This window comes from Mollisia scopiformis, assembly GCF_001500285.1.
Source record: "Mollisia scopiformis unplaced genomic scaffold LY89scaffold_14, whole genome shotgun sequence".
Lineage (NCBI taxonomy): Eukaryota > Fungi > Ascomycota > Leotiomycetes > Helotiales > Mollisiaceae > Mollisia > Mollisia scopiformis.
Window position 1 is genome coordinate 297,337 of NW_017263594.1, and position 24,976 is coordinate 322,312.

At 47.0% G+C, this 24,976-nt stretch overlaps 10 protein-coding genes across 10 annotated transcripts; 1 reads left to right on the forward strand and 9 right to left on the reverse strand.

The window, feature by feature from the left end:
• Positions 1-50: 50 nt before the first annotated feature.
• Positions 51-2,358, reverse strand: LY89DRAFT_782978 (uncharacterized protein; the record flags this gene model as incomplete). The annotated part of the gene is made up of 3 exons (XM_018222634.1): positions 51-1,367; positions 1,416-1,816; positions 1,883-2,358. The coding sequence occupies 3 exons, from the start codon at positions 2,356-2,358 to the stop codon at positions 196-198; spliced, it is 2,049 nt and encodes a 682-aa protein (XP_018070055.1). The 3' UTR covers positions 51-195.
• Positions 2,359-2,957: 599 nt separating this feature from the next.
• LY89DRAFT_647605 (DEAD-domain-containing protein) lies at positions 2,958-5,237 on the reverse strand. Its single transcript, XM_018211967.1, has 3 exons — positions 3,607-5,237; positions 3,410-3,537; positions 2,958-3,355 (listed from the first exon to the last, which is right to left on the reverse strand). Exons 1-3 carry the CDS (start codon positions 5,155-5,157, stop codon positions 3,202-3,204), a joined length of 1,833 nt encoding a protein of 610 aa, XP_018070056.1. The 5' UTR covers positions 5,158-5,237; the 3' UTR covers positions 2,958-3,201.
• Positions 5,238-5,316: 79 nt separating this feature from the next.
• LY89DRAFT_685654 (FeS cluster assembly scaffold IscU) lies at positions 5,317-6,448 on the reverse strand. Its single transcript, XM_018215125.1, has 2 exons — positions 5,868-6,448; positions 5,317-5,816 (listed from the first exon to the last, which is right to left on the reverse strand). The coding sequence occupies exons 1-2, from the start codon at positions 6,301-6,303 to the stop codon at positions 5,647-5,649; spliced, it is 606 nt and encodes a 201-aa protein (XP_018070057.1). The 5' UTR covers positions 6,304-6,448; the 3' UTR covers positions 5,317-5,646.
• Positions 6,449-6,661: 213 nt separating this feature from the next.
• On the forward strand, positions 6,662-9,748 carry LY89DRAFT_647611 (ubiquitin carboxyl-terminal hydrolase-like protein). Its single transcript, XM_018211968.1, has 4 exons — positions 6,662-6,955; positions 7,121-7,188; positions 7,263-9,379; positions 9,437-9,748. Exons 1-4 carry the CDS (start codon positions 6,928-6,930, stop codon positions 9,579-9,581), a joined length of 2,358 nt encoding a protein of 785 aa, XP_018070058.1. The 5' UTR covers positions 6,662-6,927; the 3' UTR covers positions 9,582-9,748.
• Positions 9,749-9,784: 36 nt separating this feature from the next.
• On the reverse strand, positions 9,785-11,352 carry LY89DRAFT_587366 (CNDP dipeptidase; the record flags this gene model as incomplete). The annotated part of the gene is made up of 3 exons (XM_018209425.1): positions 9,785-9,968; positions 10,022-11,116; positions 11,198-11,352. 3 exons carry the CDS (start codon positions 11,350-11,352, stop codon positions 9,785-9,787), a joined length of 1,434 nt encoding a protein of 477 aa, XP_018070059.1.
• Positions 11,353-11,696: 344 nt separating this feature from the next.
• On the reverse strand, positions 11,697-12,551 carry LY89DRAFT_749703 (uncharacterized protein). Its single transcript, XM_018221179.1, has one exon. It carries the CDS (start codon positions 12,459-12,461, stop codon positions 12,153-12,155), a length of 309 nt encoding a protein of 102 aa, XP_018070060.1. The 5' UTR covers positions 12,462-12,551; the 3' UTR covers positions 11,697-12,152.
• On the reverse strand, positions 11,733-12,008 carry LY89DRAFT_563087 (uncharacterized protein; the record flags this gene model as incomplete). The annotated part of the gene is made up of 1 exon (XM_018208489.1): positions 11,733-12,008. A coding segment is annotated over one exon (276 nt), but the record flags the coding sequence as incomplete, so codon positions are not given.
• On the reverse strand, positions 12,552-13,066 carry LY89DRAFT_93517 (uncharacterized protein). The gene has a single exon (XM_018223521.1). It carries the CDS (start codon positions 12,963-12,965, stop codon positions 12,642-12,644), a length of 324 nt encoding a protein of 107 aa, XP_018070062.1. The 5' UTR covers positions 12,966-13,066; the 3' UTR covers positions 12,552-12,641.
• Positions 13,067-13,385: 319 nt separating this feature from the next.
• LY89DRAFT_719430 (uncharacterized protein) lies at positions 13,386-13,889 on the reverse strand (the record flags this gene model as incomplete). Its single annotated transcript, XM_018218494.1, has 3 exons — positions 13,762-13,889; positions 13,516-13,711; positions 13,386-13,465 (listed from the first exon to the last, which is right to left on the reverse strand). Exons 1-3 carry the CDS (start codon positions 13,816-13,818, stop codon positions 13,386-13,388), a joined length of 333 nt encoding a protein of 110 aa, XP_018070063.1. The 5' UTR covers positions 13,819-13,889.
• Positions 13,890-14,775: 886 nt separating this feature from the next.
• Positions 14,776-15,538, reverse strand: LY89DRAFT_749708 (uncharacterized protein; the record flags this gene model as incomplete). Its single annotated transcript, XM_018221180.1, has 1 exon — positions 14,776-15,538. Exon 1 carries the CDS (start codon positions 15,469-15,471, stop codon positions 14,776-14,778), a length of 696 nt encoding a protein of 231 aa, XP_018070064.1. The 5' UTR covers positions 15,472-15,538.
• Positions 15,539-24,976: the final 9,438 nt, after the last annotated feature.

A 24,976-nucleotide genomic window follows, 5' to 3' on the forward strand; every position in this document is an offset into this window, starting at 1 on the left:
CTGTCCGCCCACTTTGTTGTAGTTGTATGATTCTGACGTTAGGAGGGCATATTGCCGAGGAAAGATGTTGGAGCAATACCAAAAAGTCCTTGCAAAAGTTTCAGACGGTTGCTCGTTTCCGGCGACCTTTAGTCGCTTGTATCTTGCTTGGGATCCATTCCTTTATTTCTCTTGCGGTCTTCTTGTGATACGACTTTAGGTGATGGAAAAGCTGCATACGATTCGTGAAGATCCTCTGAGGTTGTTTGCAAGAATTCTCTCGAGAGGGCAAAGTATCGGCTTGTCCAAGTCATTATGTGCTTTACTTCGGTGGTAATTGAAATCATAGGCGTTGTGGTATATGATGCTGGATTCCTCGCGGCATTCCGCACATTGACGTGGCACGAATGTGTGCACCTTGCAGATATGGTTCTGCAGACGTTTCCAAGTGGTATATGCCCTTGGGCAGCGTTGGCATTGGAAATCCTTTTTGACGTCCTGTAGGGACTTATCGATACCTTTACACGAGACTTGGTGGGAGTCAAGATGATAAATAAGACGAGATCGGAACTGACACGCTCCAATGCCACAACAGAATTGAAAAGGCCTCGGTGGATCTCTACTGCCTCTAGTCTTATTTCTCAAAGTCTCTGTAATTGTCCGACGATCGTAAGTCTTGGATATCCTGTCGCGAAGTTTGGAATTCTTGCGTACATCGATTTTGGAGAACCAGGTCACGAAAACATCTGGGTCAAGAGCAATAGGGTTGAGGTCATCTTTTCTATTCGAGATGAAATGGTTGGAGTTCGAGTGACCAATTTCGTAAGAGACGTCGAAAAAGTTGTTGTGGACCGAGCCTGGTGGTGTCTTCATACCCAAATACCTGCCTTTTTGAGGCAGCGAACTCGTGTCCCTAGATATATCCCCTACAGTTTCATTGCAGTCAGAGCTTTTACTGAGGTTATAGACTACTCGGACTCCGTTCTTTCTGCCCGATTTTGGCGATACATAGCTTATCCCTGCTTTTGCCATGCCGTCAAACCTTCCTATTGCATGAAGTAAGATCAAAACCTGCCCTGTTCCTGTAGCAACAAACCGCCTGTTACTTTCAACGGCTTGAAGTCCACTGGAGAGACCGATATTATTGGCACGTTCAAGTTTTCCAGGAGACTCGGGCAGAAACGTGGTATTTTCTTTTTCTCTCTTGTCTTTTAGATAGATGCTAGCAGTGTTTCGATGAACTCCATAGGGGCTGTCTAGCACGCGTTGTCCAGTGTATGTGTCGATACCTGAAGCTGCACAATGTTTGGAGTGAACACCCGGAGCGTCAGATGTCTGCGCTGAATAGTCAATACAAAGTCGGTCAGCAGGCGTCTTCTTGACAGTATCTTGTCCCAATTAGCCATGTGCCTTTTCTTGTAGTATATTGGTTTTACCTTGATGCAGAAGTTCATCGCCATTTCTCTCCCGAGTAAAGTGATCTCTTCCAAGTGCATCATTTTCTGTTGAAGTTGTTGTCAGAGGCTTGCTGATGCCCTCTATCAAAGCTATTTCTCCTATATGTCTAACAAGTTGCTTCCGTGGCGCTGGTGTCTCCCCAGGAAGCTCAGTAGCAACTGGCATCCGATAGACCACAGGCCATTTTGGACGTGTCCATTGCAGACGCTTGTCGGATTTGTCGGCAGTGTGTCGCAGGACCTCGGGGAGAGTGGTGCCATGAACATGACCAAACCGGAGCGCAACGATCATGAGTAACTTGATGAGACACACCGCATTCCGGCCATTACTTTGCATAGGATTAACAAGTATGACTTCTTGCGGATAATACTTATCATCTCTACGATAGTCGATTAGTTGACCATTTAAGGGATGAGGATAGATGATTGCTCTTATCATGACTTACAATGTGATTCTTGCTCTCAGATTTTGCACAGTAAGGACTTCACCACAATTTTGGGCAGCAAGAGTCAGCTCTATATCCTCCCAGCGTAGATCCCTCACCATCTGGCAGATGTTCATGCCTTTAGCTGCAACAACCGACATCAACACCACACTTAGTAATTTCTGGAGAACTCTGTCCCATGAATGGCATCCATCTGATATGCTTCTCTGGAGCAACGTGTTGGCACTCAAATGTAGATGCCGATCTTCCAAAGCGGTCTCCCACCAGCGAGCCTTATGATGGACGTGAAGATCGTGAATTTGTCGACAAGGAAGCTCATGAGTACCCTTCTGATCATTGCGTCGAAAGTTCAAGGATTTGTTATCAGTGTTTAATGATCGTTTCAATGTGGGATGATATTCGACAACGGGTCGTCCAGCAAACTTGTGGGGTGCGAGCAAGGACAACCTGATGACCCTTCTAAAGGAAAGAGCCATATTCTCGTATTTGACGAAACGAGAAAGAGCTTGAACCAACAACCTGAGTAAACTCGACTTTCATCATTGTCCTTTCCTTCGTAGTCTAGGAAAATCCGACTGACAATTGTCGGCTTTGAATTTCGCGACTGCTTGTCATGCGGTCTGAATGTCCCAGGCTCGGTGGATGGTGTTGATGACTGCCTAGGATGAGAAATCAGGATGAATAGCTTCGCAACAATGCAGACAATTCTTAAGGTAACGGTCAAGATCTATGACATGCGAAGACGCGCCGGGAGCCGTCCTGCTGGGTTGCCTTCCCTGTCAAAACAGATATTGTGGCGTAGGATCGTGGCTCAAACTTGCTCCAGTGTCTTCGTCCTGAACGGGAACCTCAATCAGCTTCTCTAAAAAAATTTATTTGGCCTAAAGCCTTGACATTCTCAGAAGAAATGTAAGACATGTTTATTCCAGCCGCACTTGCAGAGTTTTCAAAACTAGACCTAGTCAATCAAAAATATGACAAGTCGAAAACTGGCTTCTGGGGACTGTACCTAGTATATACGTTACAAAACCCAAATTCTTTGAGTGCATTAAACAATTTGAGATATTCTATTGTAGCTGCGATACAAATTCTCACATCAACTCTGCCTAGGATATTCTGCGAATCATAAGTATGAGAAGTCAGTCAATCATTCATTGTACCTCTATGCAATCAATCGACAAGTTTCCATTCGCAAAAAAAGACACCAAAAAAGCCATGCCAGGAGTTTTAGCCACTCTAATGCCATCTAAATGGATTTAGGGGATCGGAAAAAGGAGAATCTAGGCTGAATCCCTCGAGACAGAAATCTAAACAGACGTCTAATCAAAAGTAATCTTCTTGGCCTTCTTAGTCATATCAACATCCTTCGCGAACGCGCCGTAGGCTTCGTGCTCCTTTCTTTTTACAGTCGTTCCGAATTTTAGTAGATCTGCGGGCACATCTTGGTTTGCTGCTTTGAGAACGTTGATGAGGCTAGTGCTCGGTTAGCGAGGGTATTTAGTGCGATATGGAAAAGGGGATTCTTACGCTCCAGATTGAGCCTTGTCATGCTCAGTAAACAATGTGATAGCCAATCCTTCCTTTCCAGCTCTTCCTGTGCGCCCAATTCGATGCACGTAGTCCTCGACGGTCAATGGAAATGTACAATTGATCACCTGTAGCAATTAGTTGAGGCTCTTCAAAGTTTGAAACTATTGATATCCCGTTTAGCGAGGGCAACGTACCAATTTTACAGCAGGAATATCAAGACCCCGTGCCGCGACATCAGTTGCGACAAGAATCGGTGTCTTCCCTTGCTTGAACGATTCCAAACTCCTCGTTCTTTGTTCTTGACTCAGGTCACCATGAATTCCAGCAACTCGGTAGCCCTTCGAGCGGATGAAACCCTCAACTCTGGTAGCTTCCTTCTTGTATAATGCGAAAACAAGAATCCTGTCGTCTTTCTGGGCCCCGCTCTGATACTGCTTCAATAGTTGAAGAAGTCGGAATTCCTTATTTCGTGGGTCCACAACCTCGACCTTCTGGACAATGCGAGTATTGGCTCGTAGATCTCCCTCGGGATTATCACCGATGTTGATACGTACAGGATCTGTCATGAAGGTAGCGGCCAAGGATCTCACGGACTCTGGCCATGTAGCAGTGAACATAAGCGTCTGTCGTTGACCGAGCGATGGTGTTGTATTAATGATCTTGCGAATCTCCTCTTCGAACCCCTTATCAAGCATACGATCTGCTTCGTCTAGAACAACGTATTTTGCCTTGCTCAAATCGGCGCATCCTTCGTTGATCAAATCGTTCAGTCGACCAGGCGTAGCAACCACAATATCAGCGGTCTTCAAGGATTTACGTTGCTCCTCCTTGGGTACACCACCATAGACACAGACAGCCCTAAGTCCTGAAACTTTGGCTAATTGCATGATCTGCTCGTAGCTTTGCATAGCTAGTTCTCGTGTAGGCGACACAATCACTGCTCTAGCGCCCTTATTTCTCTGGCTCTCGGGTAGAGAGAGTATGCCTCTGACACATGGCACTGCGAATGCCATAGTCTTTCCCGAACCGGTCTCTGCAACACCAATCACATCTCTCCCATTGAAAAGATGTGGCCATGCTGCCGCTTGTATAGGCGTGGGAGCCTTGAAGTTCTTGAAGGGAGCGCGATGTGCGGGGTCGGTAATAGGTAGGTAAGAGAACTTGGTCATAGGACGGAGTTGGTTAGAGGAGGAGAGAGGATCGGTGATCGAGATGAAGTGTTCCGCAAGGAAGGAGTCGATTTCCGTTTGAGGGAGTGCTGTCAATTCTGGATCCTCGACGTAGCTATTGCTTGCGCTGCTATTCGATTTCGAAATAGTGCCGTTGGCAGATCCTCCATTGACAGCTAGCGCATTTGGCTCTTGAGGAGTCGAATCTCCTGATGATTCTTTTCCTTCTTTCTTAGCCTTCTTCAATGCCTTCAATCTCGCCTTTTCTGCTTTCTTGGCTGCCTTTGCGTCTGCTTCTTCTGGTTTCGATTCGTCCTTTGCGCTTTCGGACCCTACACCATTGATTTCTGCCTCACCCTCTTGTAACTTCCTCAACTTCTTTAAGCGCTTCTTCTCTTTCTTGGCTGCCTTCTCCGCATCCACATCTGCCTCTTCCACAGTAATATTTGGATTTGCAGACTCTTCGACTTTGGCCTTCTTGCTTTCTTTCCGACTCTTTTTGGATGCTGGGGTATTTTCTTGGGCACTCAACCCACCATTGGAAAGTTCCGCATCGTCCAAAGTTCGTTTGGCCATATTTGCTGTTGCGCTCGGTATTTTGGGTGGAATTTATCTTGAAGGCGGCTGGCGATAAAAAGTTCAGAATTATTTTTTTGATGATAAGCCGATAAAGACTTAGCGTCACACTAGCGCAGTATCCAGAGTTGGGTTATTATGGGAAGAAAGATTTGCTTAGGCATCTCGACATTTATCAATTCATGAGGGGAGAAGGTCATATGGATTCATTCTGAATTGGGTATTTTGTTAAGTCCATTGACGGCTGGCTTCAAAACCAGCATTTGTACATACAGTTCCCTATTCCCTCGCATGAATTGAGAAAAGTGGTCGCTCATTGCTTTACTTTGCCTTTGGCTCCCTAGAAATCGATGCTTGCTTTTCGGTTTTCACCGTTGCATTCAATGTGTACTTGGGATACGTCCAATTTTGTAAGTCCTCGCAATTGCCAGGTCCCACGTCACACATTGGTCAAATCGCCCAAACGCCTTGCCACCTAAGATCCCAAGCTCAAGCAGTTGCTGTCTGAGCCGCAGTTGGCTCCATGACGGTTTCAACGTCAATCTTTGGCATGCTTGAACCAGTTCCACCAAGATCCGTCGATCGAGCCTTAGGATTCTTGGTATAGTAATTTGAGATGGCTGACTTGATGGCATCCTCGGCGAGCATAGAGCAGTGGACTAGTAGATGGTTAGTAGATGATATTGATCAAGGACGAGCCTATGACGTACGTTTCACAGGTGGTAGGCAAAGCTCCTTCGCAATCTCTGTATTTCTCACTCTACCAGCCTCTTCCAAAGTCATACCTCGCACCAACTCCGTCAGATATGACGACGAAGCAATGGCTGAACCACAACCGAAGGTCTTGAACTTGACATCCGAGATCGTGTTGTTTGTAGGGTCCACCCTAATCTGCAACTTCATCACATCGCCACACGCAGGAGCTCCAACAAGACCAGTACCAACATCTGTATCGGTCTTGGACATGCTTCCCACATTGCGCGGACGGGAGTAGTGGTCAAGGACCTTCTCGTGATACTGGCGTCTACCTGCAACAGCGACAGACGGAGATAACTGCGCAAGAGCAGGTCTCGTGGCGGGACGAGTTGAGGCCGATAACGCTCTTCCGGCGACGCGGGGGACGTTCAAAAGCGCTCTTCGATACATCGTAGAATGCGCAGGTGTTTGCGAAGTGTGTGATAAGGTTCGTAGGAATTGAGTAGTTGATCGCTTTGATCGAGATGTTCAATGTTGTGGATCAGACAAATCGAGGTCGATGGAAAGTAGAAAATGGAGGTTCGGAGGGCGTTGATGCACAAGTACTTTTGCTATGACGAATTCTGCGTAGCTTCAACGCTCTATTTGCTAATCAGATCCTCGCAGAAGCGGAGATATGTGAAAAGGATCCACAATTTTCCGAATTTTCGGATATGATTCGGTCCCGAGAAAGACGCTAGTTACGGTCGTCATTGCCATCGCCGACACGTGCTAACGTGACCTTTGTGGACAGGACCAAACTTCAACGCGGGCACCAGTGAAGAAAGTCCTAGATATTGTGAGCCTTCTGAAGTACTATACAAGACATCGAGTTTTATATTTTGACTTGTATATCATGTTACTTTTTACCATTAGGTAAATTTTTTGTAAAATGGAAGTGAGCTTTGCCTGCGCCTTGGGGACTAAATTTTGGCCTGCAAGCTGCGTTTGAGCTCTCTGAAAATCACCCCGCGTTCAGCCTTCTGTTCTTTTCCTCAACACAACACTCAAACAACGCAACCACCGCATATCATCATGGCGTGCAAGCATGTAAACGCACCTGGTACGTCCCTTTCAGCTACTTGTGATATTATCTGCCGTGGAATCCCAGCACAGTATGAAACGTCCGTCCGGAAGGAGTCAGTATGAAGATATGCACTTCTACTGTGTCACCCACCATATATGCACTCAGATTGATCATTTGGAGCGAAGCTGATAAGTGGTACAGAGCTGCATCCACCAGGCCCCTCACAGTCTGTCTATCGAGAGGACTGCACCCAGTGCTTTGATTCTATCGTAAGTTTGCCACTACCTGTTAATGCTTGATCATTGTGGGGCTGTGACTCTGCGAGACTGACTTTGAGCTTTAGGACGATCTCACTGGTCTCGACGTGTGCCTTTGCTGCTTCAACGGTGGTTGTACTGGTCCCAGGCAGCATTCCGCTCTCCACTATGTCCTCAGAAGCCATCCTCTGGTCCTCAATATTCGCCGAACACGAAAGCAAGTGGTACGTGACGAGCCTCCACAAAAGATATCGAAGCTAGCTATTGCGGCAGAGACCGAGGCAGACCGTTACGATTATGAGACGACCGTCAAATGCTACGATTGCAATATTGACAATGTAGACAAATCAAGTGGGAAGCTCTCAGCTGTTGTTGATGGAGTCATGAAGGCAAATACATTCTCAAGAAAAGAAGAGGTCAAGGCATGGGAACTAGAGATGACAAGCTGTGAGCATATTCTTCTGCTCCAGCAAGAACCCGCAAGAAAGATCGAGTCTCAGCTTCTTGGACACTGTTCTCTCTGTGACCTTCAGGAGAACTTGTGGCTCTGTCTACATTGTGGTAATCTGGGCTGTGGCCGTGCTCAATTCGGTGGCATTCAGGGACATGGTCATGGACTAGAGCACAAGAACACAACAGGTCATGCAGTAGCTGTGAAGCTCGGCTCGATTTCTCCCGAAGGCACTGCGGATGTGTTCTGCTATGCTTGCGACGAGGAACGTGTTGATGAGAACATTGGGGCACATCTCGCCAACTGGGGTATCATACTCGCAGATCGTCAGAAGACAGAGAAGAGCTTGACCGAGATGCAAGTAGATCAGAACTTGAACTGGGATTTCACGATGACGGACGAGTCTGGACGAGAGTATGAGAAGCTCTACGGTGAAGGCTTGACAGGATTGAAAAACCTTGGTAATAGCTGTTACTTGGCTAGTACGCTCCAATGCCTCTTCTCTTTGCCCCAGTTCAAGAAGCGTTATTACCTTCCTGAATCTGACCTACCAACTGTTGATGATCCCGCACAAGACTTGGAAACTCAGATGCGAAAGGTGGCTGATGGTCTTCTTTCTGGTCGGTATTCTAAGCCTGACCCGGATGCTCATTCACCAGAAGGATCCAGCGAAATCCCTTATCAAAGAGGATTAGCTCCAGCTATGACCAAATATCTTATTGGGAGAGGGCACGAGGAGTTTTCGACAATGAGACAGCAGGATGCTTTCGAATTCCTTCTTCATGTTTTCAAGCTCGTAACGCGATCCAAGCATGAAGCTCCTTTTCAAGACCCGACTCAAGCTTTCCGCTTTGTCATGGAACAACGGTTACAATGTCTAAACTGCAAGAAAGTACGATACCGTACTGATGAGCAAGACAACATCTCAATTCCAGTACCTATCAAGAAAATTTCTCAACTAGCTGATGTTCTAGAGGCGGACAAGAAGGACGAGTATGAACCAGTCACTTTGAAAGCATGCTTAGACGGTTTCACGTCGACCGAAATCGTCGAGCTCACCTGTGCCTCCTGCGGTAGCAAAGACGGCTTCTCAAAACGCTCTCTCTTCAAGACTTTTCCAGAGGTTCTCGCTGTCAATGCCCGACGATTCAATATCATCAACTGGGTTCCTACGAAGGTTGACGTCCCCGTCGTTGTTGATGACGAGCCCTTCCTTCTTGATGAGTACAAGTCTCCCGGACAGCAACCATCCGAAGAGCTTCTTCCTGAGGATGCTAGCGACAATAAGCCCTCTTTCGTAGCCAACGAGAATGCCGTTCAGCAATTGGAAGGCATGGGTTTTCCTCGCAATCGTGCCGAGAAAGCTCTTCATGCTACTGGCAACTCGGACGCCAATGCGGCTATGGAATGGCTCTTTAGTCACATGGAAGATCCTGATATCGATGCTCCTCTCGACCTCGGTGGCGGCTCTACTGCAGCCAGCGGAAGTGCTGATCCGGAGAAGATCGAGACGCTTGGTGCGATGGGTTTCGGGCCCCCACAAGCTCGGAAGGCTCTGAAGGAAACTGGGGGAGATATGGAGCGTGCTGTAGAGTGGCTATTTAGCCATCCGGACGACCAAGGAGAGTTCGAGGATGAGGCACCTGCTGTTGCTGAAGGCGCCCCGAAGTATGTCCCTGGAAGTAGTGATTTGCCGGCAAAATTCCAGCTTCAGTCCATCATTTGCCATAAGGGAGCTAGTATTCATGCTGGGTAAGTGTTCCGAAGCTTCATATCCTGATGTCCTCAAATAATCTAACGTATTCGCAGTCACTACGTGGCATTCATTCGAAAGCTTCTTGAAGGCGAGAGTTCCCCGTCTTGGGTCCTTTACAACGATGAAAAGGTCGTCAAAGCCAACGATGTTGAGGAGATGAAGAAATTCGCATACGTCTATTTCTTCCAGCGTCAATAATCATGGCAAAGCTGTATCAGCATTGGCGGGGTTGCGGGCGTACGTGAGGTAATGGTGATAGATGGCAAAGTCGGTGACTAAAAGTGATGCGGAAACAGTCATTACTAATAGCACGGCAAGGTATAGCATAGACATATGAATCAGATGAGATGAGCAATGCATTCATGAGCGAATTATCATGGATCTCGTGATGTCTCTAATGTCTAATTAGTCATTGGTTCTTCTGCGACATAGTGCAGATATGCTCCCAGTAGCTTGATGCCCTCGATGTAGTTCTTCTTATCCAGTTTTTCGTTGATAGAGTGGGCGGCGTCGGTAGAGCTACCCATGGGAAGGAGAAGGACATTCTTGCCGGTTGCTTGCTCGAATGTCAAGGTAACAGGAATACTGACAGTAGTGTTAGTAACAAGGCCTGTGACTTCTTACAGCTGAAAACTTACCTTCCACCTTCTCTGGTCAGATCAGGCTTGACACCCCAAACTCTTTCAGTAGCCTTTGCAGCAGCAGTAAAGTTCCAGTGCTTTGGGCTAGCAACCCACCACTTTCCAGAGTGCTGCAGCGTGCAAGTCATCTTGTTCTTGCTGTTCAACTTCTTGAATTGCTCCCCAACGTACTTGTAGACTAACTTGTCGACATCCTCCGGCTCCATGTTGGGAACTGTTCGGATGGAGAACTTTCCAATGACCTTGGCTGGAATGACAGTCTTGGCACCTGGTTGTGAGAAAGCACCTTCGACACCGTGGACCGACAGGGATGGGTATCTCCATCGTGCCATCAATGTCTTCTCCTTGTCAGGATAGATGGAAGTTTGGCTGCCAAGCGACTCGTAGAGGTTGTCCATAGTGAAAGCAATGTCACCATACAGAGATTTTTCGTCATCTGTAAGAGGAGCAACCAATTCAGCAAGCCCTGGAATCTGAATCTTGCCATCAGTATCCACGAGGCTGGCAAGAACACGCATGAGATCAGTCATAGGCTCTTGAGCTGTTCCACCAAACACACCACTGTGGAGATCTTGACCTGGACCAGAGATCTCAACCGAGTAATAACTGCAGCCACGAAGACCATAAGTCAGGCAAGGTTTCTCAGTTCCAAGCCAGTAGTTATCCGAGATACAGACAGCATCCGCATCAACAAAGTATTTCTTAGCTTCTGCATTGATGAAGTCATCCAGACCCTCTGATCCATATTCCTCCATACCCTCAAAGCACATAAGCAGGTTGACGGGGAAATCAACACCGGCCTTTTGGTGAGCTTCGATTGCGTTCAACCATCCCAGAACTGGTCCCTTGTCATCGGTGCTTCCTCGACCATACATTCGTCCCTTGGAATCGACTGTGAGCTCGAATGGTTCGGTTGCCCAACCGTCCTCCTTTCCTGCCGGTTGTACATCATAGTGGCCATATACCAGAATTGTTCGCTTCTTCTTGTCGTTTCCGTATCGTGCAACCACCACGGGAGGAAGCTCGAGGTGCTCCTTTCCTGGTTGCTTGCCTAGTGGTCTTTGTTCGACTTCTGCACCTAAAGCAGTGAGTCTGTGAATTAGATATCAGCATACGTAACAGTACATGATATGTACTGTGCTGGGTGTCCAGGAGATAGGAGATCATTCTTACTCATCTGCTAGGAACTGCCCCATACGAACAACATCTGGTCTTCTTTCTTCATCTGCAGAGATAGAAGGAATAGCAACCGCCTTCCTCAGTCGCTCAATGAAGTGATCAGACAGCGTATCTACCTGCTTAAAGTAACCATCCAATTGAGGGGCCATATTCTGTGCCTGGTGTGACCGAATTGATTCAGTCAAATATGTTCGGAGTGGGGTTGGAAACCGTGTAATGGATGTTCGTGAGGTCTGGGAAGCTCGAGAATATGCTGCACCAATTCTGTAGGTACAACTAGTCTTCCTTAGAGATCTGGATAGGAACATGAAGCTGTTGATGGTGGGGTAAACCCTTGCTGAGAAGACAAGAGCCGCAACTAAGCGCGGTGGATGACAAAGCACAGGACCCTTAATCACCAGTAATTGCCCGAATTCGTGGCGCACAGGCCATCCCCACCAAAATTATAAGGGGGCCAGAAATCAGTTAATTGAGACTATATACACCTGAATTACCATAATGCAGTCTTAATAGGCTTTCCACCATTATTAATAAGGCGCGCGCATCGCCTAGGCATCTGGGAAATTCGTTTCCGTACTTCCGTCATTGTTACTTTACTCCATTCCTCTTGTAAAGCCTCCTTGATTTCCTCCTCAGATTGGAAGATCCTATGCCGTAACCTCTGCTTAATTATGTTCCAGATAGCCTCGATTGGGTTTAGATCAGGGCTCTGGGCAGGGTGCTTTAAGTTAACAATCCAATTATTCTCCTTAAGCTGCTGCGCGAGGCCCCTTTTCCTTATGCTGTGAGAGGGGTCCCCATCCTCTTAAAAAAGCCACAGTTCTAGGTCTCTTATACGTGCTTTTTGAATAGTATCGATATAAACTAGCAAGAGACGCTCTGTATAGTACTTCTGAGTTATGGAATTACCCTGCGGCTTAATGTTGACTTTGTGAGGCTTCTGGGCTTCCTAATCCGTAAGTCTGGCTTGGTATTCCTCTGGCGTTTTAGTCGTTGGCCGCCGGCGAGGCTTAGTAGGCATTGGGGGTTGTTCTTCGTGCTCTTCTTCATTATTATAGAACTCTAGCTTCTCAGCCTTATCAAACCAGGTGACCCACACAGCCACATAAAACTTGACTCCCTTCCTCTCTCCTCTCTCCACAATATTCTCATCATCGTACCGTGTCCTAAGCTCTCTAAGTATCCCAGGAGCTTGTTGTGCCGAAGGGTCAATATGTGCTTTATTGGTAAAGAATATATAAGACCAAAAGTCCTCCATTGTCTTATCCTTATGCTTATGTGCATAAGCTACCCGTTCGTCCTTATTCCTGGCCGAGATTTCCTTTTTGACAAATGTACACTTATAAAACTGACCACCATTGGTATACTCTTTAAGCTTGCGTTGTAACTAGCGCTTCTTATAAGGAATTTTATGATAGGCAATCTGCGCTTCGTACGGCTAATTTCGGACAAGATTTCTAGCCGGATCGACTAGCTTTTTACACATAGCTTTTGTGACTTTTGAGGGCTTTCCAAGCTTGCCTGATCTCCCGCGTGTATATCGATAAGCTAAGATACCCATATTTTCACATTGCTTAAGCCAGCGTCGCGCGGTAGACTCAGTAGTGCTTTCATCCTTTGCGATCTGGCGTAGCGATTTGAATGAGATTTCTTTGTCGTACGCTGTGAAGAACCTAGTCTTTTTGATCGTATCAGCTTCGTGGCCACTAGAAGGGCCTGGCGGAGGGGTAATGCGGCTTGTGCGACGTGTAGTTGGGGCCATAGTGAGTGTTTAGAGTGATAATAGATAAATCGCAAAAATCGCGTTTCGCGATTTTTGGTGTTTTTGGCCCGTGCGCCACGAATTCGGGCACCCACTGGTGAATGATTCTCACATCGAAAAATGTTCCTGACTTAACACGTTCATTGGTGCAGTACAGCATAACCGTACTTATTGCCTTATCAATGTCGCAGAATTCCACGATGAATGGAGCAAACAACTTTCACGTCAATACAGCATAAACGTACTTATGGCCCTATCAATGTTGCAGGACTCCACGATGAATGGGACGAAGAGCTTTCACACTGAAATGTATTTCAAGTCAAATCAAATTCCATTGAATGTCTGTCTAACTCAGAAGGCGCAAGTGACAAGATCCTCTTATTCGTTGATGTTTGCAATGTCCATCCGTAACTTGAACATCTATTCCTCAGCAATTTCGGTCAGCGCCTTCTTGCCTGTGCCCTTGCGGAACTTCTTGGGAGCTGGTGCATCCTCATCGTCTTAATAGCTCTTCGTCAGTTCGAACTTATGAGACAGAAATGTAACTTACCATCGTCAGACTTGTTCTTTTTACCAGCAGCCTTAGCAGGGCCCTCAGCACCTTCGCCCAAAGCCGCCATCTCGCTCTTTACCTTCGCCCACTGATGTCCTAGCGCGCGGGAGCTGCGACCTGGCATTTGGATGTCGGAGATCTTCGGAGCCTTGTCGCTCGTTACTTGCGCAAGAAGTTTCAATACGAAAGTGTACTGGTTGATGTGAGCACTTGTCCGTGTCATAAGTAGTGGTTTAGACCTACATTCTCCTCCGTGGTCCAAGCCTTCTTGCTGGAGGTTTCACCTTGGTTACCAGACATTTTCTGTTATATCAGTTAGAACTTGCTCCCCCGAAGATGAGCTCGATAGGATCACGTAGCAAAGAAGGGTGATCATACCTTTTTGAGAAGCGGATCTGAACTTGGACTTCGAGTAGAGTTGATGATAACTTATATTCCTGTTAGCAAGGAGTTGATGAATCAGATATGTCTGCGATGATGTATATCACCGCAGAGAAGGGTCCAGAGCATTCCAATAATCGTTAGTGGACATGGTCCAGTTGCTTCCTGATAGAAATTAGCAACCCTGGGCATTGTCTATCTAGATTAAGGACTATATGAAACTGCCACACAAGGTTGGAAACCATCAAATATATCAGGATGCCAACTTTACCATGTTGTGGACAATGAATTCGAATGTATCTGCACTGGGCTAAATATCGTGGCAGAATCCAGATCCCCGAGCCATTAGTGATCTTCATAGGTCATTCCTAAGCTTAGAAAAGCGTGGCATGAATTCTAAAAGTACTTGACATTGGTATAGAGAGGAGTTATGTCTTAAAATGTATCACGGATAGAAGCAACCTGCCCAAGTCTGCACCCATCAGTCACACTTTCCCTATCCCAAGCTTAGTAATAAAAATATATACCGTCCATACAAACAGTCCAGGACAGTATGTTCTTGCAAGAACTTTTTTGATAAAGCAGGGGATTTGAGACCAAAAGCTAGAATGTCCAGCCCTCGTTTGAGAATCAGCATACACAATTAATCACACAGTCGAAAAGATAACACATGTTTTAGAATTTGAAAGCCGAGTAGATTAGGAACGACAAACACCAGTATGCTTTGGAAATGTGCATTTTACGGGAGACAAATGTAGTATCACTGGGTTTGTCATGGCTTTGGCTATTAAAAATAGTCTCATTATCGAGCCCACACTAACTAATTTCTAGAAATACTGATATCTTCTTGATTGATTCCTCTTTCCATTGTACGACCTAGCGGGTTTGATTCATGAAAGGGTTGTTCAGTGGCATGTTTCCCAAGGTTCTGGGCAACGGATGGTAGGTAATTCGAGGAAACAAATGTGGACCAATCCACCATTCCCCGTCAAATTGTCTTTTCTCTGCTCCTGGAAATGTAGGTGGCTTGAGGAACGGAGTTGTCAGTATACGCATGTAACACCGTCCTTTACCTTCGGCCAGAAGCTCGTCAGGTATGAAATGGTTACGGGCCGCACAGCGGTAACCTTCATCACTGGCACTTCTGAGCCATCGGAATCCGGCCGGACACGGTGCCAGGTCTCCACTCTGAAGTTTGGATTGAGCCCATTGCTCTTGCTCTTCCCGTTCCTTGCCCTTGAGCTTGTTCATATGTATTTGACGAGATGCCATCTTGATGTCGTATGCTGTGGTAAAGGACGATTTTTGGCTAGCACCTGACGCAGCTGCAGCCTCCCATTTCTCTTGCGATTGTCCGGATGAGGCTGTATGCGCGGTCCGTCTGTCAGAAGTAGATCCGAAAGTCCTGCTTGAAGATGGGCGAGAGGAGCTTTGCTTGCTGGAGCTTCTTTGTCCTGTCTTCGAATGAGGATGTGACTTATCCAAATTGCTTGGTAGGTAGTTGGACGTGCTCTTTTGACAGAGTCTGCAGCCGCGTCCTCCACACATTTGGCATGAGATTCTCTGAGACATTTTGTAAAAGCAAGGGACGTTCGAGGATGATGAAAGAAGTGATTCTGCTTGAGTGTTGGAAACTTGGTATCGTTTTGTTGTGTCAAATGTGGTTTCCGAATTTCAAGTGCAAGAGAATGTAAGAACTGGGAGGTTTTTATGTTTAGTGAACCCTTGAAAACACCTGAATGTTCAACTTCTGTTCGTGCTTTTCATTCAAATCGTTGCCAAATAGATGACGTAAAGAGAATCTGACAGTAACTGAATCATGATTTGCCTGTTATTCAAGCATTGTTATCCTCTCTATGCTGTTAAGTCAGGTGCAAATGCGTATTGCACTGAACCTGCTCTTCCCTTCACTGATTCAGTTACTTCCAGGGACTACTCTGATTCAAAAGTAGTAATTATGCACGCTATCGTTATCCACTAGAGCGCTCCCCATAATCATCCCACTATATCATCCATGCAAGGATCTGGGTTTTCTGCACATGAACTCTTTTCGTGCAAAGAAATCTTAGTACAGCAAAGAATTCTGGCGTGATTCACAGACTCCACCTACTGTTTTCAAATGTCGAAGATACCAGTATTCGATTCAAAATGTGACCACTTATCTTTGGATTGCCCTTGCGTTGGTGATTGGAGAGAAAGGTGAAAGTTGGAAACCTGACCGAGTCCTAAAACTGGGAATTAGTCGAGCAATTAGACGAGCCCCTGAATCATCATGGATGGCTTCTATGTGGAAGTTTATGATGAAGTATCAACGTTCCCCTTCCCCGTTTGATATCCGTTCAGCAATTCTTTGTGTGGTAATCATTTAAGCGTCGGGGGATATGGAAAGACCAGCCTTACTCTGTGAACAGACCACGTAAGGATCACACATGCCCTGCGCACGTGTTTCACTCTACATCTGAGCATACTCTTATGAATGTAACGGAAGTTGATTTTGATTCACTGATAAGTTTCTCCATCTACGACATTAAGATGATTTTCCACTTCACATCTCCTCCACTTCCCCATTCAACAAAACATCTCATGTGAGCCAAGAAAAATACAAATCCTAAATACGAACTATACAAATGCACATACAGTTTGTACCACTCTCATCATCATCATCGATGTACCCTCCGCTCTCGACCAATACGAGCCCCGCACCTGTGGTAATTGTGGTCGAAAGCCCCATACCTTCTAGGAACCAGAGGGTCCGTTCGGAAGAGGAGTCGATTTTCGCCTCAAGCCGAAGAAGCTGAGGCAAGGGCAGCCCCCTAGTGGTCCCTTCGGACACTTAGCCTTCGAGGCTGCTGAAGTGCGAACGGCTTACAATATATGATCAGCTGATTGGCAGAAGGAACAGGAAGAGGAGAAGTGGCGAGAGAGGGAGCACCAGGTGCCTTTGGCAGGGCAGACAATCTTCGCCGCGCAGTCGAACTAGCTGAGGAGAGAGCAGCTCGTGGCGGTCCTTTTGGGCACTTGGCTTTCTTGGCCGGTGAGGGTATGGACGGGTATCTAGGAGGTTATGGGGTGCTTCCAAATGGCTCCGACAAAGGCTTCGATGGCTATGGATGGGATCATTATGAGAATAATGGCTTAGGTGGAGGCCTAGGGTATGAATCATTTACCTTTGGAGGCTTCCAGAGAAGAGGAGGGCCTCTGAATTTGTCTTGTATATATAGCTACCCGTGCGAGTATTCCCGGTACATCGCTGTGTTACCAGTCTCCTCCAGATCTGCATGTGACTTTTCGAGACAATGCACGCAAAAGAATCTCATTATAGTTGAAACGACTTTGTACATTCATTTATTACACCGGGTATGGTACTTCCTTTTCATCACCCTCAATCTCAACAAATCCTAACCCCATGCTGGCCGATCTGAAAATCTAAGCCGTGTCGTTGCTTTCCATGCATAAATCCTGAACGCCAGCCAATTGAACCATGAAATCTCATCTCCTTTTAAGAGTAGACCAGAGATTTGCCCCGCCCTATATTTCATTATTGAACAAAATCAGACGAAAGCCACCCCAATCTATAGTTAAAGAAAATTTCTACACAAACAAACATTAATGCAAAGCATATCAATCGTAATCATGAGAATTAATAGCCACGGCGCCTAGCTCTTCCAGTGCCCAGGTCGATGTTCCTCAGCTCTTCCTGCAAGGCCCAAGTATCGCCACCGCCCTGATAAGACGGGGCGTTCTCAGGAATCTTCGCTGGAATTGGAGGTGCAACAGGGGTAGCTCTGTACGAGGGAATGTGCTGATAAGGCGGAGTCTGATTTTCACTTGAAGTAAAGTCCATAGTGTTGGCTCTTGGCAAACTTTTCGGCGCATAGCTGTTATCCTGATACGGAGTAATAGGCGCCAAAGGACTCGAATGTGGCGCAGGTTGGGCCGACACTCGGTTTGTCTTCTTCTGTAAGCGATTTCGTCCTGCGGCCGGTGTCGTCGGCTCCGATCCGGCACCAGTCATATAGATCGGTCCCATGGCAGACATGGACTGGGGCCTTGCAGCTTGTTTCAAAGGGCGACGACCAGTAGCAGACATCGGAGGGCCACTTGGAGGAGGTCGATAATTGCGGTCGGGTTGCTGAGATGCATACTTGGGACCTTTATGCTCTAGAAGAGGTGCATAATTCGACTCGGGAATATGATCACTAGGGTCGACCTCCCGGCCATCGTGGGTAATAATCTTTGCATCTGGATCCGCTGCCTTGGGGTCGTATACTGCGCTGATCGAAGGCGTTGGCGCAGAGCCAGAAACACTTGGATTGAGTGCGTTGTAGGAATCAGGGCCGAATGGCACTCCAGAAAGTCGCCTCTGGTCGTCCGAAGGACGTGGTGCCGGACTAACCGATTTACGAGCCACACGAATATCAGGAGAGATAGCACGAGGTTTGATGGGTGCAGTAGTAGCAGTTGAGAAACGACTTTGCCGGTCATCGTATGTCGCTGCGGCAGGAACGTAAGCATCCCCTTCAGGTTCGTGGTACCCAAGAAGTTTTCGACCATTTGCCTCATATTGGCCTGGGCTTTGATTTTGATTCTGGTACTGAGGTCTTCCACGCGAAGAATTGTTACCACTGGCACGTTTCTCATCATAAATTCTGTCCGATATCTCCTGGGCGATAGCGGGATCGTAACCAGCCACAAGTGTAGCAGGCACGGGTGGGATACTATAGGATGAATATGCTGCTGAAGGGTCCTCGGACTGACCCCGTGGCCGTTGCTCTTGTCGGGGCATCGAATTGTAGGATGTGCGCGAAGACATGGAAGCGTCGGTATGTGACCTATCTCTAGAACGCTCTCGGTAAGATGATACTTGAGAATTTGTAGCAGAGTTATATCCTATTGAGCTGCTAGAGTATTGATGGGAAGGTGTTGGCATGTTTGAAGCGCTATTGCGGCCAGATGCAGCAGAGCCTCCCCTGTTAGTTAGGTTCAAAGGAGCAGGAGAAGGCACTTCATCGTATCTTCTATCATATGACGAAGTGCGCGATCTCGCATTCCTGGGCTGCGAATAACTGCCACCACCTGGTGACGGTGGGGCGTCTTCGACAGTAGGTTGCATAGATCCATAATTCGTGCTATAGGCAGAATCATAAGAGTGATGACGAGGTGGAGATTGCTGGTATCCACCATTACCAGACCTCCGAAAGTTGTCCTGATCTCGTTCTGGGCTATAAGCCTGATAAGATTTACTTTGAGCATATGCTGGCACCGAACGGCGATGAGGTTCATGGGATGGTGGATTAAAAGTGTTTGGTGATCGAGAATCTGGTGGAAACCCGTAACTACCTTGTGATACCATCGCTGAGCTTGGGCTGGCCTGGGAACTTCCATTTTTGCTCCGGTGTGCTGGTGGGGGAGGTGGTGGACCGCCAGGACTTGGAGGTGATCCGTACTGATCAGGCTGTGCCATCTCATATCTTGCGGCGTAGCGGGGTTGAGGCTCAACGTCGGAACTCTCTGCTCTGTGCCTGTAACCATTTGCATCCCTGCCAGGAGTAAAATCGGTCCGTGCTGCAGGGTCGTATATCTCATATCTCTCATCGATTATTGGACGAGAAGCTGGTGAGGCAGCAATAACACCTGATGGTGGGCCGTAACCATTTGCAGGCGACCTACTTTCATACTCTTGTGAGGGCGAGAAATGCGGCGGAGGCGTACTATATTCGACACTTTGCAATGGCGATTGGTTTGGAATATATGATGGACTTTGATAACCTCTTGTGGGCGTATGAACATGCTCTGGTATAGCGGATGGCGGATTTTGATAACCTCGTGGAGGCGTGGGAGCTTGATCTGGGGCAGCCACTGGCGATTGGTAACCTCGAGGAGGAGGCGTAGGCAATTCCGTGGCTGTCGGGGAATAATAGCCCCGTGGTGGCGTTTGGCTCTGAATATGATCCGGAATGGCTGACGGCTCTCGATATGCTCGCGGAGGAGTTGGAGCATGATCTGGAGCGACTATTGGTGAAGGCGGATAACCTCGAGGGGGAGTCTGAGCATGATCGGGGATAATCACCGAAGCTGCAGCTGGAGCTCCAGAGACGGGATCCGATGGTAGTGGTCTCCTCTTGACTGGCGCCTTGGGCTGTCGAGGTCCTTTGAGGGAATCTCTGCCCCCTTCTTCCAGATTGCTTGAGCCAGCCTGCCTCACTTTATCTTGTTTCTCTTGTTGCGGTCGTGTGTCGTAGTAAGTTATCTCGAGTCTGATCTCTCCAGCGTATTTGCCTTTGCAGCTCAAATTATGCCAAATATCGTTCTGTCCACCACCTGGCACAACGACCTCCTTCAAATCTACCCATGTTTCTCCAATCAAATCGGTTTTCTTATCGTCGTTGAATACGGAGACCTTCAATTGGTAATAGTCTGGTGAGTCGTGAACTGTATATCGAAGCTCTTGGTCCCTGTACACCATATTAGAATTGCAGCAAGGTACAGATTGGATTTTATCTACCATCGCGGTGTTTGGCCTCCTCGACGGTCGGTCTCTGTCTTCTTTGCTTCCTTGCCAAGCCTTGCAGCGCAATACCTAGTGATCGAAGAGTTAGTTATTGCATACATTGGAATATGTTAGGAGTGGATGTGGATGGATATTCTTCAATTCGGCTCAACATGCAAGATAATGGAATGGGGGTATTCTTACGGATCCTGCTTCCCTATTGTCTTTCTGTTTGGGAGATTCTTCGCGCTGGAGAGAACATAGCATTAGTGATGCTCAACCTGTAAAACTTTGGATCCGCCATACCGATCAACAATAACAACAAGTGTGCCAATCTCCGGACCATCAACGGTCATATCAGAAAAGATACCCGCCGTATGGTGTACATTGTTGAGCCCGTTCACCTTCATTTTGGTAGCCATTGTGCTCGCAGCCTCGAGGTGGAAAAGTCGTGTTGATAGAGGCTCGGCGAGTGACGTTGTTTATTTACCGCGAATCGAAGCTCTGCGTGAGCATTATTGAAGGGATGTTGAGATGTTGAAAAGGCCTGGCAGATCCGGAGGAGTATAACGAACGTGGAGTTGCAAAAGGAAGGAGTACGGATGGATGTTGCGTTGCGTATGCATGAGGCTGCTTGGAGAGCTTCAGTCGTGAAATGCTGGTGGCTGTGAGGGAAGCGAGGGAGGCTGGGACAATCGATTTGCCGCCTCCTAGGGAACAAACTTTCAATAAAATATTTCGACCCTTCAGACCAATTTGAACCTCATAGATTCATCTGCGAAGATTCATCGCAACTCAATTCAAGTTATCGTCAGATTTTGCGATTCCAATGTTATGGTCATTTTAGTGATGTTTGCGTACCTCGCGCGCGGTCGGCGGGTCAGCCTGGCGGAACACGATGGCGAACTTTACAGGGATCACCTGCCTTAAAATGGAAGCGCCAAATTATCCTTGTAGCAATCATCAGGGGGCGATATAAAACTCCGAACCACCATTCCCACACAGTATGAGTACATAAAGACCAGTGGCAAAAGACTACTCCTTCGGATGTACTTCTTTGGAGAACTTTTTGTATTATTTCTCTAAATATGCATTACCTTGACTAAGTACTTGAGATATCCCTAATAAGCTCGTACATGCGGTGAAGAGTTTCATCCAGATTTACTCGTCATTTATCCTAGCAATCCGATCTTGTCGTGTACTGCGTTGAAGGCTACTACTTCTTATCGTTTGATTTATTTCTTTTTCGCCATTAGCAGAGGTGGTGGACTTCAAGGCAGGAACTGGCTGGCAATAGATCAGATAAGACGGGGGCTGGAATTCGAGACATCTATTTGATATTTCTCTCCTTGAGAGTGTAACCTTAAGTGTCCTGCGAGAGCAGAGTACTTAGTATAGAGTACCCAAGAGAGTGATGAGGTGTACTCTATCAGGTACCACACCGAAGTGAAGCCCTGGATCCCAGCACGGCACCCTGCATAAGGATGACTCTATATCCATGCCCGCTCTTTGTTGGTTTGAAGCATAGTTCGATGTTGGTAAAGTGCGCTCCGAATCTAGACAGACAGGTACCCTTGGACCCAGGTGTAGGGTACGCCATCCTTTTTCCCAGGCGAGCTTTGGAATTAGCCAAGCGAAAGAGATGACTATACTTAGACTACACGACTAGCAAGAGGCTCATATACCTCACATACGGATCTCAAACAGCGGTCTTTCTTTACACTTCTTTTTGACGGGTTCGTCAAAATGCAGTGGCCTAGCACGGCATCCCCTTGCGAGACAGACAAATATTCGGACAGGAGAAGGAGGTGCTTGTGATGGCAGGCTGGTGGAATTCCACAAAGGTCTCTTCGGTGGAGCGAGAGTGCTGATGTGCGAGCTGAGATGAATGTTCAGGATTGCGTGAGACAATCAGAAGGACGATACTGATGTGGATGTGACGCAGAACCGCCTTCCTCGCAGCTCTCCTGCACGAAATTCCCAGACTTCCAACCTGAGACTCTACAGGGAATATCTTTCAATGTGAGAGTACACAATGAATGTATCAGACTAGTCATTCCGAGGTCGAAACAGGACCAGTTATTAAAAAGAAGAGTGGTGGGATGCATAACATCAACCACAGTCCGACGTCTTCCGTGATACCCAACGTCACAACTCCCTGAGTTTATTGTGATAAGATCCAACGAATCAATCTTGTGTTAATTCTAATCTGCTTAGATAACCTGTACCCGGCTCCGCCGAAAATACTTTGTCAGGATAGGAACTCGGTTCGAGGTCAACACAATTCTTGACAACGTTCAATCGAACTGCGAGACACATGTGTTAGCATCAAAGTCCAGATTTGTTTTGGACTTCTACATTGATCATCTTACCAGAGGAATCTCTGAAGCCATCGAGGAGCTCTTGGCTCTTTGACGTTCAACTTAAGTCCCCCCATTTGAAAGTGAACGTCCACCAACACCATCAGCTGATAACTTCCATGTCCCAACCCATCAGCTATTATGCATAATATACTTGAAGCACTGTCTATAGATTCACTCGTTAGTATAGTCATGAACTGAAGCCCCAGAAATTGGAATGTCCTCCGTCTTCTGTGTTTTGGTTGGGTTGATGGTCCTCCTCCAACGAAGACTGTAGGATGACACGCAGAGCTTTTCGAAGCTTTTGGAAGTGAATGAGGTCGATATTGGACTTGGTAGACATGAAGGGAGTATGGCTTGGTATTTTCACTTCGTGTAAGCTCCTCAGTTAGGTGGTTCGGATCGAGTGAATAAAGACCCTGAAGCCTGTATGAGCGGATTGAAGCTCAAGGGTTCACGCGACATAACAACTTCGCAATCTCGTCCTCTAGAGCCTCGTAGACCATTCTGATGATCGAAAGTCTGTAGATCGGAAGGAGGTTCGAGGTTCGTAAGCTGGACGCTCGTACATGTTGGGTCAGATACGCTTCGTAGGAGCTTCCAAAGCTGTTCGTCCTGGATCGTATCGATTTTCGTCTTGTAGATACTTCCAAAGTCCCATTCTGTGATGAATTGTGTCCGTGAAAGGTATAATGTCCGCATTTGGCCTGGTTCTCGGTTGGAAGGAGGCTTTCGGGTCCTTGCCAGGAATGGAAAAGTATCACATCCCTACAACAACGACCCCTGTAGATATACTTGGATGTAGAAAGTGCTTCCAAATAGACTTTACAATGTTTTTGAGAACGTCCCCCCTTGATTACTCGCTTGACTATCATGATTCACGACTCGCTGGAATTAGCACCCAGAGCGCCCCAGAGCTCTTCATCACAACCACGCCTCCTCAGAGGTCCTGCCCAGCGGCAAATCAATCCTTGTAGCTTATATATACATCCTGAGTAGCTCTCAGTATAAGCTCCCTTCATCTGCGGTTGATTCACGACTCCAAAGGCGATTTCACGGCTTCAAAAGCTCTCAAAACAGGCAAAATTCACATCTTCATATTCATGCTCCCGCTGTCTACTCAATGTCTCTATACACTTATATGACCTCCCTGAAGCCTCTGTACTCTTTTCAGGCCCCTTCTCAGCCTCCCTGGGCCTCATTCAGGGCACCTCATCGCCGTCCTCTTGACCCACAACCTCCATTTTGCGAGCCTCAGGCGTCTCTCCTCCTCCTGCTCCTTCCCAATTCACCTCGAAGCCTCCATTTCAGCTCCACTGCTGGTATTCTGAGCTCTACAATTGGGTGAAAGATAGCTTCGACATAGAGTTTGACCTCTCTGTTTAGCTTCAAGCCCTCAAGTATATAAGAAATCTCAGTTCTCAGCTTTTCAACTTTTTTCCTCTTTTTTTCTTCACGGTTTCTGATTTTCACTGCTCTTGCTCCACAGAGTACTCGATTACAGACACTTCTTTCTTACGCTCACACACACATTCTACACTTTCGCGATATCATGGCTTCAATTCAGTACAGGCAAGAGAAGGGCATGTTGCCGGCTCCCTTACTGCTGTCGTTCATTCACTGACATCGAACAGCGTTGAGGGCTCATTACGAGCGGGTGAGTTGACTTCCCTTCACTTCACTGTTGTCGTTTTGAACTTCTTGTTGTCGTTTTGAGCACCTTATTGTCGACCTTTTGTCTTGCTTCATCATCGAGTCTTGTTTGTTGCATGTCGCATTTCTTGCAGTGTTCAATACTCGACCATGAGCAGCAGTCTCATGGCTCTTGTACTCATACCTCGTCGTCCCTCAAGTGTGGAGAGACAGTTGGTGATGCTATTCCGAAGTTTTGATTTTGATTTTCGTCGTCGCCATGTACCTCGCTGTCGCTCCAGAAACTTCTGACTTTCGGACTTGTTGTTTGAGGAAAGAGCACTTCGAGTGGGTGAGCTCCTTCTCTCGCAAAAGGGTTAGCGAGACTAGCGCCACCTTAGCGAAAAGCTTTCCTCAAGTCACATGCTTTGTCCATCTCTATGACTTCAAGTACTGTCAACTCCACCCTCTGTTGATCATGTTCCTTTCATTGTCATGTTCTTCCATTGTCATGTTCTTCCATTGTCATGTTCTTCCATTGTCATGTTCTTCCATTGTCATGTTCTTCCATTGTCATGTTCTTCCATTGTCATGT